Source organism: Hippichthys cyanospilos, chromosome 5 (genome assembly GCF_059441005.1).
Source record: "Hippichthys cyanospilos isolate Australia breed blue-spotted pipefish chromosome 5, RoL_Hcya_1.0, whole genome shotgun sequence".
In the NCBI taxonomy this organism is placed as follows: Eukaryota; Metazoa; Chordata; class Actinopteri; order Syngnathiformes; family Syngnathidae; genus Hippichthys; species Hippichthys cyanospilos.
In genome coordinates, this window is record NC_142373.1 from 18,294,640 (window position 1) to 18,310,901 (window position 16,262).

Genomic DNA, 16,262 nt, shown 5'->3' on the forward strand with positions numbered 1-16,262 from the left:
GAGTGTTGGGGGCTAAAAGGGCAAAGTAGACTGGGAAGCAAGGAAAAAAAAGAGGTGAACTAAATTGAGATGCTGCGCGCAGAGAATGTACAGATGAATAAAAGAGGGGAACGAGAAGAGGTGGGGGAGCAAGCAATGGGGAGTCGTTGTAAAACGGGCTTGCATGTGTGTTTTCCAGGACTCAAAGTGAATGATTCAGCTCGGCTAATAAGGAAAGCTCTCAAGAGGCACTCGGCTGCCGTCCTTTCCTCCCTCTTGCTCGCTTGCCTTCAATGAAGCCTTCCGAGGCCTCTCTTCACCCTGTTGCACTCGCTTCCTCTCATTTATGATGTTCCCCTCTATTTGCACAAGTAGTCCGCGATGAAAAATACATTTCATGCAAAGGACGTCCGCCTGCGATTGAACATCGGCTTTTACATTGTAAAAGCACACGAGGGCAGGGGCCAGGCCTTGCGGAAGGACGCGCCATTCTCTTTAAAAGGGCGCTCATGGACAAATACGCAAGAACGCATTTACTCTTTAAAGCATTCTTTTCTGATTGTACCAACCTCAACGGTATTTGGAAAATTGTTATGTGGTCGGCATTGACACACCACTACTATATACTATATATACAGAATATACTGTATGTGTGTGTGTGAAAAAAAAAAAAAAAAAAAAAAAAAAAAAAAAAATATATATATATATATATATATATATATATAGTTGTTTTTCAAGAATTTTAACCCCTTTTATCCCAACTCCGGCTTTTTGATGTTTATGTGATATCAAAGGAAACGCATACAAAAACACTAGGAGGCTAAAATATTGCATTGTTCGTCAAAACATGATGACTTTCAATATGCCACGTCGCTGTTCCTTCTAAATGCTTGCAAACAGAAGGTCGAGAGGTATACCCTATACAAATTTAGCCCATGTCAGGCTCATTTACTGCCATTAAAAATTGGAAATATTGTCAATTTTGGACATATTGAAAACCTGATGTTTTGTCATGCAATTTTTGCATTAATCCTTTCAACGGTAACTCGTGAAGGGGGCGCAATAGAAATTTTGTGTTGAGATCCCAAAAGCACTGGGCGACGGTAGCGGCCAACTTATGATATTTGCAAGCCTTTCAACGACTTCGATGATTGGCTTAGCCTGGACTCCTCTAACGCAAACGTCTTAGTCATAATACTCTAAGTATGACATAATAAATATTCTATATATTTATTATATAGTAATAAACATATAGCTGAAAGCTACTTTTGCTATTATCGCATCTTTACAATTTTTGTACATAAAGTAGGTTCCTACCCAACTTTTTTTATATATCTGTATAGATAGGGGTGATGCCACTAAACATTTTGAGCAGTTAAAAGTACACATATACATCATTCATATTTGACGATGTTATGACCCTTTCAAAGTCAGCCCAAGTTGGGTGATAATAAGGCCGGGCCAGTGAAAAATCCCTGGACACCCAATGGTTAAAATTGCCTACTACTACATACACAGAATACCTTGATGCGAAATGTTATACAAACATTGGTATTAAACATATTAGCCTTCTGCCGAGTCAAAGGGTGAAGTATGCCCATGAGGCTTTTATGCCAGCCGCTCCACCACCTGCAACACCTCAAGCACATGCTGAAGACATGTCTACATAATTTTATGGCTCATAATTTTCAATCTGTTGAATAAGACACCCAGAAAACAGGATGCCTGCCTTTTCTACCAGTACAGCGGGCACAGGCATTACGACAGCCAGTCCGATTGATGTCATGGCAGTCGACAGAAGCGTAATTACTCCCCGTGCTTATATGGTGCCGCCAAAGGAGCGGTGTCATATCCTGTCAGCTGCATTTTAAAAACACGCGTCGCTTCCCGTTAGCCCGACGAGCAAAGTGAGCCTTGGCGCAACCTGCGAGAGTCTAAGTACCAAGCTCATAATGCAATCGCAATGTACGAGCGTGTCTTTTGTTTCTCACACACAATCGCTTTCCTTTCTGACCCACCTGCCATAGTTGGTCATCTTTTGTTGTCAAACTTCATTAGTGAAGATGTCAGCTAATTAGTGCAAAACGCAAGCTAGGGAGATTAGGGATGGGGGGGGGGAATAGAAGGCCGAGATGAGGGAGGGAGATGAGGCGGAGCCGGGGCACAGGCGATGGAGATAAGCAGACGCTGAAAGGATTAAGAAGTATGCAGAGGATGGAGAGATGAACTGCAGAAAAATGATAGACGATGCATGATATGCTCATTTCCTTTTTTACTATTTACCACTTGGTTTGGTGCACTTATTTTACTTGCGTTCACCGTCTATCAGAAATCAGTATGGGAGAAGCTGAACGGCACAGCGACAAGACACAGGGAGCGGCAGATAACATTGATCGGTCTCCGTCGTTCTCGTCTAGTTCATCCTTTTACGACACGGAGCTTAATGATCTTCTACTACTAGACGTCAGGGACAACACTCAGACGACAACTCCCTCTTGTAAAAGCGCTGTTGGCTCCTCTCAGAAATGGACCTGCCTTGTGGGGTCCTGTACTGCATCTCTACTATATATAATAGCACCAGGAATTTTTTTTATTCACCATTATAAATGACTCAATGGAAGAAATGATGATTCAGTTGTTTCACAAACATCTTTTTGAATCGAAAAACACTGCTTACGGCCACACCTCTGAATGATTTTTCAGGTATAATTCATCTCTCTCTCTCTCTCTCTCTCTCTCTCTCTCTCTCTCTCTCTAAATACATAAATAATGATGTCTGATGTTTTTAAATCTATGAATGATTTGGAGTTTGACAGATCTCTTGGCCCAATTTATTCAGTCTATTAATATTTATGATTCACAATTGATCTAAACTATTGCCATCCCCCACCACATCCTCACTTATTTCATTTTAAATAGATTTTAAATGTGCATCTTTGGATTATTTATCACCAAGCCTGTAAATATGTAAAAGTCTTAATGATATATTTCTTATTTAAGAGTATTCTGTAGATCTATCATTCTTATACCATTACTAATGAAACAGATTACTTAAATATTCATACCCATGTTATTAACAAAATGTCAAATTTTTGTGACTCATCTTAAACATTTATAGAATTATTATTGGTGTGACAGAGCAAGATCAAAGAATTGATCTTATTCTGCAAAACAGAGGCCTTTATCATAGGGGTGTAGCTTTCTGCTAATTGCGTTTGTAATGCTCAGCCATCATTAAAAAACGAACGTAAGTAGTTTATAAAAGCTTTTTTCATGTTACGTGTTTTAATGTTCGTTGTTAGTTTTTTTTCCCTTTAGTCTCTGTCAGTATCTGTGGACATGTTTTCCATGTTTGGCAGTTATTCGTAGCGATTGTGTGATTGCTGCACAGATTTGTCTCCATAGGCTTCATTCTTCACCTGCTTAAAAACATTTGTCTTTGGCCACCCTCTTCAAATAAGTTGAAGCTTTAAAAACCCATTTGTGACTATTGGTGTTCCTCAAGTTTCTGTTCTAGGGCCACTGCTGCTATTTGTTTACATGGCACAGTCTGCCTATATTCTGCAGCTATAACCCCATTCATAAACTATATCACTGCTGATTTTTAACAGCTATATTGACACACTTTTGTTAATTGTATCCTTGAAACATTTTATCTTCCTGTTGTGTTCTTAGGCGTTCCTTTCCATCCACCACCCTGTTCCTTCCTTCCATCCGTCCATAAATTTGTACATTGTCATTGTGTTTTGTTAACATTTTCAAAAATTGAATGGTACCCTAAAGTGATTATGAAGACACCCATAAATAACATGTATTCTTGTTATTATTCTTATAAGTGTTTCCTGTCTGTTTTCAGCAATATGGACCGAATCCAGCAGTTAAGAAAAGAATACCAGCAAGCCAAAAGAGAGGGAATGGTGCATGGGTATGAAGAAGTGGATCCTCGACGTTTAGGGCATGAAAAAGACAGGGTAAGGCTCTCTTTTATACAAGTCTTGCTATTGTGTGTGTGTGTGTGTATTTTTTTTTGGGGGGGGGGGGGGGGGGGGGGTTGGGCTGTAAGTTGCACGGTGCATTGCGACTGCTGTACAAATATTTTCAGTGTTCTCATGGTAGGAGTGGAAAGTGAATAGCTCTTTTACAGTGTTGTACTTCATCTTAAGTATGTGTATCAGTGTGCAATTACACACTGAATAAATCATACAGCGTACACGATTATGCCATGGACTAACCTCACAGATAATATTTGTCATCCAGCTGTTCCTTCTCAAATCACAAGATCATTGTTGCAACCTCACAGCTCCACCTCTGTGGTTGACTCAAACGAGTCTCTGGAATAACAGTACATTATCAAAGTGCTAATGAGAAATCACCTCCCACACTGCTGTCAGGTGTCAGCCAGCAATGACTTATTTTGCTTGCCAAATTTAAATACTTGTCTTCAAGACACCTGCAGTCTTTCTTTTGATAGGTCATTATTTCACCATATAACTTCATCGGTGCCATTCTCGGTTGATTTGTGTTATTATATTCTGTTTATATGTATGTGTTATTGAGTGATTGGTGTGCAAAACTTGGTTATTGAGAGTGAGTCAGACATCTTGGAAAAATGTTTTTTAAATGATGTCATGTACTGAGGCGTAAATTGACTCAGAATGGCAATCTATTCTTAGACACAAATGAAATCTGTATAGTTTATAACAGTGTACCTGTATTTCATGGCACAATTACTCATATTTACCTACGTTCATATGTACCCCCGGTGCTCGGAAGTAAAATTATACACCGCTTATCAAGAAAAATAACTTTCAAACGCATTGTTGGTTTTTGTGATAGTAATAAAGCAAGCTTTAAAAAGCTGCTGAAACATATATCCACACAGCAATACATGCCCAAAGGGGACAGAGGCATTACTCAGCGGAGTTAACAGCTGTTTTGTCTGTGTTTTTTTTAAACACCTTTTCTATTTTGGCATATAAGGTACATCTAACAAGAAAACCGAATCCTGAATACCCGCCCCAGGGGAAATTTTAAGGTCTATGATTTTTTTGCCATCATGTAATATTCTTATATACATGTTGCCTGTTTTTCAAGGAGTGTCTTATTTTGGATACAAAAATAATGAAAAACTCATTTACCCTCCCACTACGTTAATAATCCTTTCTTCTGTTGGAGACCATGGCTTCATTCAAAACCTCTCGATAAGGTAATAACATACAAGGTGTCATTTTACAATGTAATTAGATCACTTAAATGTCACATCTGTCAATGTATTCACACCGATACGCCTGCCTTACTTTAATTTACTTCTCAAAGTAATTTAGTTTGGTTACGGCAAGGGCAACCTCCTTCCTCATGGAATCAATAGCCTCACTTGACTCCAGATTAGAAAATCTTGTTATTGTTTATAAATCAGGTAGGGAGACCAATTAAAAAGCCTCAGAGGCTGGCGCTCATTTTCACCATCCTGAGATTACACATTTATTTCCATTCATGACAGGTCGAATTTGTCATTTCTTTTGTTCCCCCAATGGTCTTTTTTTTTTACCCCCACATTATTAAGACAAACTGCAGACAACATAGGAGCATCCCCAGCATTTTCCACGAGTCGCACTCGCTTCAATAAGAAAATAAATGAACAATAATAATACGTACATACATATTTGTGAATAGACATACATGTATTTTCATATAGACAGTATGCATGTGGAAATGTACCTATTTTATACTACTGTCTAGCAACTGTACTTCTAAAGCAAATGGGCTTTTTTTTATCATTAGACGAGTCCTATATGAACAAGTAATGCTGTATAAAAAAAGAAAAAACCAACAAAATAATCACTAGCTGTAATAATCAAGTTAAAATGAGTACTAAATCACCAAATTTGACACGTGCATTTTAGCCATAGTTTCAGTTCTATTAATTCTCATTTTTGCCATCAAAGTATTGATAAATTTTGCAAAGATCATCAGCAAAATGATAGTATCCATGCTAGCCCTTGCTAGCCCATTTGCAAAGTTTATCTGAAAACCACTTCTTGGTCATGAATGCATTAGTGTAATGTCTCTTTCTGCACTGTGTAATATATGTTCATTTAGGCTGCACAGGTTATTTCATTCGTAATCCTACTTTATTATTTGCTCTATTGTGTGGGGTGTAAGTCTACTCGGGGAATTGAACAGAATAAGAATTTCATTGTGTAATGTTATTGTGCATATGGCAGTCGAACCTTTGAATCTTGAATTGAAACGCAAATAAAAATATCCTTGATCATTATGTTCCATTAGAAGGACAAGGTTTGCCTACACCTGTTCCTTTCTTTCTCTGTTTTCAGTTTTATCTGCAATAAATGCACAATTGGTACCTTTTTGTACAGCTGCAGTCTAAATAGGTTAGTGCTGCCATCACAGGAGCAGTTGGGGGCTAAGTGCTTTTTTTGTGATGCTTTGAGTATGCGGTGCCCATTCACCTTCCTTTCAACACTTTTGAGACGTGTACTTAGTGGAGTTGTCTTTCATCTTCATCAGTTGAAGTTGCGTGTAGTTTGAGGACACTTGTGGGATTTATATATCCGTTTGATATTTTTATATTAGTCTTTGCACCCTTTGGACACGAACAGAAGTCATGTATGTGTAGGCAAGTTAAACTAGAACCTAATGTGGGAGGGTGAAACTAATTTATATTTCAGTCTCGTAAAATATAATTGTTTCAGCTTAGCATTGTTGACATACTTGTTTATGGATTCGATCTGCACGTTGCACCTGTTCATCTTGATGGCGAATGGTTGTTTGATTAATTTACGGCTTTTGGGACACTGCACAATGGAAGCGCAACATGTGCCTTTGTCACCAGTTTACTGTTATAGGATGGCCTTGTATAATATCCTGTTGATTAAGATGGAATTCCCAGTATGAAATGTCTTGCTTGTTTGTGTGTGCTTCCAGATTTGATACGGATTTCCCTTTACAATGTGTAAGTGTTTGTTTCGGGGATTGTTTCTTCTCCCCGTTCAAGGTTTCAGTCTTCTGAGCAGTAGCTAGTGTTCCTCCTCATCACTTCACTATTGTGTTCTTTACAAATAGGGAAAATCCCAACCCGCAATTCCCATAACATGCAATATTCTCATTTCCTGTCTATAGTGTATTTTTCATGATTTTTTTTTTAAATACATATTAGGTCACCACATTTGTGAATGCAATATGATTCAGCTATTCGGATATTTGCACATGAGTTTGACCAACTAACTTATCGTTGAAATATTCAGTGATTTGTGTGTATGGATTTCCCTAGCCTAAAGATAACCATTAAATTCACTGGCTCTACATGGAGTGGTGCTCCAGTTGTTGGCTTTTGTCACATGCATCAGTCCTTGAGTAATATATATTTTATCATATCTATTATGGCCTTTCTGAGAAAGCCAAAATCCTCTCCCCTCCCTCCATACTTCCACTTCTCTACAAGTGCACACAACACCTTTCTTTGTTCCCTCCAATTTGTCCATGTAATCTCCGTTGTATCTTTGTCGTTTGTTGGATGTACAGTACATAGATAGACTGCAGTAAACCTTGTGGCTGAGTGTAGCTCGTTGTTACAGACAGGGTTATGAGATTTGTTTGTGCACTGTTGTTTACCACAGTGGCACAAATATGCAGTGAATTGCTTGAAGGGAAATAAAGTGTACTTTGAGATTTTTGAGGGTTTTTTTGTCATGAACTAGATGATGGGTTTTAATGCACGTTATATAGGCAGTCACTCAAAACTGGGGAAAATTGAGCACACCAAATGTAGCACAGTAAAATGCGAAGTAACCTCGAAAGTGGGGATTTTATGTTATTAATGTGTTCATTTTATATTCTCTGCAATGAAGACAAAAAGACCTATTTCTTTATTTGCCAGCGGATATTCTTCTGCTACGTTTTTTCATTTCACATGCATCATTGGAAAAAATGCAGGCTGAAACGAGAAAAGCATTTAGGCCAGTTGACTGAGTTTGCTTTGGAACGTAGCCAGTTGGAGATGGTTTTAATGATTAGTCTGATATTCTGCGAGTATCAGTGTCTTAAATCAGACACGTGCACAGATTGCGGGTTGGTGAACAGACCACAAAGGGGGAGTGTTCAGAATAATTATAGATTAGTTGAACGCTGGATGAGTAGCAGTACTCTTAATGACCTGAAAGTCTGATTGCAGAAGTAGGTAACTCAGCCAGAACAATAATGCATTAGTCAAGGTTAAAGAGTATAACAATTATGCAGCTGGTATTAGGAAAATGTGTGAGGCTACGGTGGCGAGAAATGTCAACAGACGGTTTGTTGTCCAAGACCTCGCTTAAGGTTTCATGGTTATCTTGAGAAAAGTGACAGTTAGGATGTCACCACAAATAGAGAAGTCTACTCAAGAAGTATTCAGCTTGGCATTGTAGCTATGCAACAATTTGAGTTTTTTTCGATCACATGATCATTACTTGTTTGTCAGCTGTGTGTGTGGGTGAGATTGGGAGGATAAGATAGTATTGATGTAAAAAAAACAAAAAAAAACAAATGTTGATTGGACTGTCCCTTTTTTTTTCTCCTCTTACCCCAATCCAACCCAATAGTAGGTACTGTGTGTTTTACGTTATCCAATAGATATGCAAGGGCGAGTTTTGACAAGACATTGCATGATGACAAACTGCCCACTATAGTCACAAAGAAGGTAAGAAAAATGGTCCAGTCTGCATACTTATCGATATCATAAACTTTTTGTCCTCATTAGGAACCGACCAATTAATTAGCCTACTAGTTTTTTAAATGCTCCCCTATTTACAGCAACTGTATACAAGCAAACACTGGTGTCATTAAGTATCACACATAAACACATGCTATCATCATCAAAACCATGCAAATCTTTATTTTTAGAAGCAATTGTTAAGTGTGCAATACAAGGTAAAGCAAAGAATTGACCTGGATTTCATGAGGTTACACACCATCTAAAATCACAGTTTGTTTTAAAAAAAAAATACTTGATGCAACATTAAGTATAAATGTTGAATATAATAATACCCTTTCAATGACAAGCAATTCTGTACAAACAAATGAAAGGCGCTAATGTCCTTATAACGTCAAATATTTGTGCCACGCAATGCATTCTGTGAACTGAAAAGGAAGGTAGTTAGATTCACTATAAAAATGGCATATAATTGGTGTCTCTCAAATGTGTTGGGAGAAAACATGTGATTGGATTATTTATCAGTTTTAAAATGAATCAGCCGATTAATCTGTACTGGCTATCATTTTTTTCTTGCCAAAAAACAACATTGGCTCCAAAAAAAATCCATACCGGTGTATTGATTATAATGTGACAATGTCTTATTGCCCAGTGTATGGAAAAAGGTCATGTTGCTAAAATATAGGTAGGAGTTCTTATTATAGTACGGTGGTATGTAGGATGTGTGGATCTCGGGAGCGATTGCTTTGCTTGGATGGAGTGAAGAATTTGACAGTAAACCTTTGTGTTTCCCCAGTTGATCGTTTTCTTCAGGGAATTATGACCTATATCGGTTTTACATCCGTACCTTAAAAAGAAAAGAAGAGAGTTGAAAGACTACAAATAAGCTGAGCCTAATAAAAGTGAATTGAACCTGACTCTTGCTAATGTCCCAAAACAACTACTAGAATTAGAGAGAGAGGGTCAAGAGTTCAAATATTGCATATGCAAAGTGATCATACCAATATTCCAGCAAGAATGCCTGTCTCATCCCCTTACTCATTACTTCATATTTCATTGCTTCCTTAATTATTTTATAGTATTTCTAAAATCTGTGATCCAGCACTCCCTAGCTTCCATACAACAGTGTGTGTATTTAATGTATGTCTGTGCGTGCGTGTGTTTAATCTTAGCCTAGCTGCAGGTCATGGGGTTATAATCCCCAAGTCAGACAAGATGGGATCAGTGCAGACCCAGTGGACCCAGACACATTCACATGTCTGCAGGACTAACATAGACGCAATCGCACCCGCGCCTACTGTTGAGTTATACGTCCTCGCTCTGTCCCAGTCGATAATAGAGACGCACTTGTGTCTGGACGTTAATTGTTCATATGTCCCCCCACTACATTTCTTCATGTGTCCCAATAGACCGAGCGCCATGAAGCCAAACCCTCTTTTATCCGCGCTCACACACACACACACATATATACACGCACGCAACGCGCGTCATGAGGTAATCTACAGCAAGGTTCCATAGTTATGACTGACTGAAGCAATTAGCAGATGACTCATTGTTAGAGATCTGAAGCCATTAACACTTAAATCATTCACACCAACTGTCTCGTAATACCGAGCGTTAACGCGTATGTGTGTGCGACCGAAGCTGCGGCAGTGGTTTCCAGAAGGGGATTTAAAAAAAAAACAGTCAGTCAAAGCCAAACGCGGCTTCTATATTATTTGGCTGGAGAACAGTAAAAGTTGCAAAATTGACTAGTTGATGGAAATCCCCTTAGACCCACACACATTAACCAAGAGGAAAAAAATGCAAGAATGACATCAATGTGACTTATTGTAAGCACACATCTGCCATCTACGCAGTGGACTTGCCAAAACAGGTGGCTCATTCCATTGGCATCTGCAAAAGCAGTTTAACCGGGCTCAAGTTTTGCTTTAATATGATGCGACATCACCCTTCCCTGTTAATTAAAATGGCTAATGAAAGTTCACATCCCTTTTTAAAATACCACATTTTTGAAGTGTATCTGCAAAAGATGCCAAAACTTTCCCCACCAACTGATACAAATACTTTCAATATAATCAACTGCAGTAGTGCTTGGAAAAAGCAGCAAAATGTTTGAGGATATTTTTATTTCAAGTTTAGAAGTTTATTGTTTATTTTTATTTTACGGGGATTTTAAATTCAGTCCTGTTGCACAAAAAAGAGTTATAAGACATCAACATTTTCATAATGGACTACATGTGTGCGATCACAACACATTTCATATGACGAATTAAGGCTAAATTATATCAAATTTGCTTTCGCTCAATTCACAACTTCTGCTATTGATTGATAAAACAAAGTTGAAGGCGGGAGTTTTAAATGAGATAGATTTTTGGCGAATCTTCAAATGTGACGTAAAGACGATTACAAATGCCACACGGCAGTGAGAAGAAAATCCGGAGCACACATCCAAATGAACTCCAAGCCGCTTCACTTAAAGAGGTCGAAAGGTTTGGATTGACCCGGTCGGAGGTCAGACATGAAATCAATTAAAAATCTTAGGAGTGACCTGAGGAGTGAGCTGCACTGTTGACATGAGTCACAATCTTACAGATCTGGTGCAAGTGCAAATGTGGTCATGTTTTGCCAACCTAAAGATGTTGACTTTCGATAAACCCACTTTGATTTGTTTTTGGTGGAGCCCAGCCTTTTTTGTTTTGGTTTTAGGGTTAAATGGAAACTGGTTGAATTGTTTTAGAAATATTTGCCTAGCATAAAAAAAACAAAACAAAACAAAACCTTGTGATTCATTTTGGCAGGTGAACAACTATGTAATACCCGGTACGTTTAAGTTAATATATCCCAAACTAAACTCAAAATGTTGTTTATGTCGAAATGTGGTGTAGATGGATCCAGAAGCAACTTCCCACACATAATTAATTATTACAGTGGTACTTCTACTTACGAAATTCTAGAAGTAATTTTGTAATGTGAATCTTTCATAAGTAGAAACGCTTTTTACATTTAGATAGCTTAATTCATTCCAACTCCCCCAAAATGCTCCTAAGCGCTTTAAATGAATTTTATTAAATGATAATAAATCAAAAAGAGGAAATACAAATAGATATAGAATTACATTTGTGCATAATAATCCAAATGTATCATGTAAAGAATAATAAAAAAAACACTCCTAAACCCTTCAAATTAATCATATTATTGTAGCAGTTGAAAATATGAATGCAGTTCACTTGTTTGCCTTGAGATATTGTTGGTGATAAGTGCAGAGAGGGACATCTTTTTGGGACGTTTAATTTTTACGTTTTTATTTTACATTATCAGTGACCCAGGAATCATTTACAAGTCCACAGGAACAGTAATATTGAATTTTTTAATTATTTTTGGCATGCATAGCTGACTTTCAAAGTTTAGTTTGGGGTCATGCAAAGTGCTTCCTGTGTGATGTCATTGCTAAAGTGCTAACGACATGCCAACGTTAAAGTCCGATGTGACAGCCCAAAGTGGTATGTTACATAGGTGTTTTTTTTATGAATATGTACAATGTTAGCCGTAGCTAATGTGAAATTTATGTTTGTTAGTTTTACGGTGTAAATTGTTTGCGGGAAGTGTGGATGAAACGAGTAAAGATGAAACGTGGAAGACCACAGTATATATCACGGATGGTGATGACGTATTACACTACAGTCATGATGGCGCAAGCGCTGGTCTCTCTTGTCTCATATGCCAGCAGTGTCGCCTTTCGTATCTTGAATTTGCTCTTATTTGTGATGCAAATGGTGACATGTGCGCGCTTTGTGACACTTTGGAATTGGATTTTGATAGTGTCAATGGTCTTTTTCATGGTAGAAATTGTATCCAGAAAATAATCCAATGAAGCATTAAAAAAAAGTCAGGGGTTAGAGTTGGAGTCAGTGTCTGAAAAGAAGAGTTGGATTGTGTTATTAGAGAGGAATGTTAATATGATTAGTGGATGACTCCAACCATGCTGTCTGGCCTTGGTGCCTCACTGGTTTGACCGCTGAGCCTTCACTGAGCAGAATGAAAGGTTAAAAAACATGCAGCGGAATATAAGTGAACTAGTAGTTCCACATTGAACACAAGAGAGTACGTTTGCAGACATACATGCAATTCAGCCGGCCGGCCAAAATGAGTCAACATGTCATGAGTTCTCACTTTTAAACATGTGTGACTCCCCCTAATTAGGTTTCATAAAGTTTGGGTCAAAACTGCACTGTGGTTGCTTGACCCGTGGCTGCTTGACTGATTGTTGGGCCTTGATCCCAGCTTCAGCAGACACGATTCATCATTTCCTGACATCATAAACTGAAGAAACATTCTTTCCGGGATTGAGTTATTTTTCATGTGCTCTGCTGTCTTTGATAATCAGGACTCAAAATTGGTGCACATAGCAAGAAAAGTTCTATTATTACTCTGTAATTATAAAACAAATGTTCTAAAGTATAGTTCGTTTTTCATCTGAAATCAGTCAGTCTTTCAAATTCGACACACTTTACAACGAGGTCATTGTTATTATTTTCGTCCAATGTGATCAAATAAAACAGGGGTGTCCATACTTTCGGCCATTATGGCCCATTTGCTTTAAATTTTCACTGTATTTTTTTCCACAGTCACGTTGGTGTACTTTGCAACATTGTCATCTGGTAGTAGCAATATGATGGTAAGACCAAAATCCCGTTGTCAAAATAGCCACATCATTGTGACGTTACTATATTAACCCTTGTGTCTGGGGATTTTTCTCTAGCATGGCCAAATTACGACCCAATTTGGGCTGACTTTGAAAGGGTCATACTGAATTGAAAGGCTACACCCTCTTTTTGTACAAAAATTGTAAATCGATTGTTGGTTTTATCAATGTACACTGCAGTAGAATCTCTTTATTTTTGGGAGGACTAAGATGGAATCGATTGTTGGTTTTATCAATGTACACTGCAGTAGAATCTCTTTATTTTTGGGAGGACTAAGATGGAATTGATTGTTGGTTTTATCAATGTACACTTCAATAGAATCTCTTTATTTTTGGGAGGACTGAGATGGAAAGAAATTTCGCGTGGTCTGAATCCAGGATATCTCCGAACACAAGTACAAAAGTCATTCAACCAGATTTTTGCATATTAAGTTCCACCAGTACCCTACAAGCCAGGTGGCTAATCGCTCTTCCACTCACCTATTGGACACTTCAATTTAGCTTAAGATGCCGATTCCTCAAAACGTATTCGTCATGAAACTTTACAGACTTGTTTACTCGTTTAAAGTTTAGCGAAAGAGGTAATGAGGCTATTATTTATGAGGCCAGATGTCTCGGTCTCAACTATATTTGTTTTTAAATGAATGCACTTTTCATCTGAAATGCTTATCCGCAGAGATATATTTTCATCATTAGCAGTGCAGTTTGTTGAAGAGGCCAAACGGTCATGAAAACAACTGTTATGTATACATACTTTCAAGAGATTCAAATGAAACGATGCTAGCTGACTTTTTGTGTTGGGGGAATAATGATTAAACATTGTCACAGGACTATTATGTATCTAAGGTGCGCATTCCCTCGTAACGTTCAGACCCTCCCGTAATGAATCCGTCATTTACATTTAAGGAAAGTATTCTATAAAGATGATACATTATTAATGTATTCAAAATTGGATACAGAAAACTCATTTCTTGCTTATTACAGACATCAGGGGTCTCATGTCAACTTTCAATGAGAACATTTGTTTCCCACCGCGGACTCAATGAAGATGTCACAACAGTGACGGGGAATTAACGCCAAGTTCCTCTCACCTTCTTTTTCACACTCATGGCCATCTCTCCCCTTCCCCTCTCCCTCACTTTATTCTGTGCCCGCCCATCTGTGGGTTCAGATGAACTGAAATCTCACAGGAATTTTCATTGGCTGATCGCCACACTAAGAGGGGAGCTAATTGGCCAGCTGGGGCCCTGCCGGCGCCATAGCGGGGCATCGGCCAGGAGACCGGTCAAAGTGGCGTGACACTGGTCAGGCTGGCTGTCACACCAAGTATTTGGCAGTAACATTTTGGAGAGGTTAAATCGTAATAGGGGACCGTGCCTTTCTGTGAATGTGATCTGCTTTTCAAGTGTCAGCTATTTTAACTCTTTCAGTGCCTTGGACGAGAATTTTCCTCGTGTAAAATACTTAGGCTGTGTGCCGGTGAAAAGTATTCTTATGAACTACCTTTTTTTTTTTTTTTAAATGACTGGATAGATTGCCAGCACGCCTCTTAATATTATGCAAATCAAGCACTGTTGTAATGCAGTTATATACATACGCAAACTGTTATTTTGACATCAAAACACATTTCTACTGTTTTGTTCATGTTTTATCAAAGGGAAGGACTGTTCAGATCTTTCAGGTGCTACTAAAACAAAATATTTGTGTCAAAGTCACTGTTGTGCATAAAAGACATCTTTTGACCGTTTGTCCAAAATAGCTTGGTGTCACTCAAATTACCTATTTTCAAGCAGTGATTAGTATAGAACAGAATGAGGTCGAAGCTTACTTTCTTTTTCTAGGTAAAGAATGGAATCCAACCTTTCATATGTTACCACCAATGTCTCCGTAGTCAAACTTTCCAAATTCTGTCGGCCTTGAAAGATGCGTTAAAATCCTCAAAAAAAAGGCTGGCACTTTTCAGCTAACGCTTGGCACTGAAAGAGTTAAAAATAGTAATAGTAATAATAACAATAATTTAAAAAAAATAAAAAATAATAATCTCACCTAGGTTTTCCCACTCAAAAGTCCAAGTCCTACATGTTTGCATTTTTCCTATTTATTCCATTGATTAATGATAACTTTTATCTCCCCAGTAAGCATACATTATTTGATCCGACTAGATGTATTTCCATCCGGTGTTTTATTTTTTTCTTCTATTTTGGCTTTCCCCTCAATTGCTATCTCCTTTAAGACTTGGCAATCCTTGCATTGGCACATTTTCTCAATTATAGTGAAGTCTTGACACTAGACAATCCATCCAGGCAGCCATTATCCATACCACTTACTCTTATTATGCGTGGAGCTTGGAGCTTTCCCAGCTGACCCCCCCCCCCCCCTCACACACACACACACACACACACACACACACACCACTTTATTGCACGGACAGCACATGGAGGAAGCTGTATTATATGCCAAAAAATAGAACAAGCAAACTTTCTATTGAACGTCCCTAACTTTTTAGTTTTGTGATGACTACCATTATGCAATCCACTTGACATAAGTGCAAATTACGAAAGCCCAGCTCACCACTTATGATTGTTTATCTATTGGGTTTTGTTTATCTATTGGGTTATTTAGTTACCAGCAATACGAAGTGGTCCAGGGATGTATACATTTCAGGACAAAGGTGAAAATTGAGGACTGCGTTGTTACTGTGTATAAGACGCACCCACACGATGGCCAAAAGACAGCAATTAATAAACAAATCAAATGGAATACCTTTCCCTGTTCTCTAACCGGTACCTACAGCTTGGCACTCTTGATCTTCACTATGTGTGTGTGAACAAGGATTGACTCGAACGTTGGTTCAGTTGACTGGCTTCTTTT

The 16,262-nt window shown here is 38.2% G+C and overlaps 1 protein-coding gene across 2 annotated transcripts in view; it reads left to right on the forward strand.

The window, feature by feature from the left end:
• Nucleotides 1-16,262, forward strand: part of LOC148423856 (partitioning defective 3 homolog B-like) — a 118,281-nt gene that overhangs the window by 72,708 nt on the left and 29,311 nt on the right. For both annotated transcript variants that reach the window (XM_088415659.1, XM_088415658.1), the window contains exon 23: nucleotides 3,836-3,950. In XM_088415659.1, coding sequence (XP_088271785.1) covers nucleotides 3,836-3,950 — 115 coding nt within the window. The remainder of the gene's footprint in view (nucleotides 1-3,835; nucleotides 3,951-16,262) is intronic.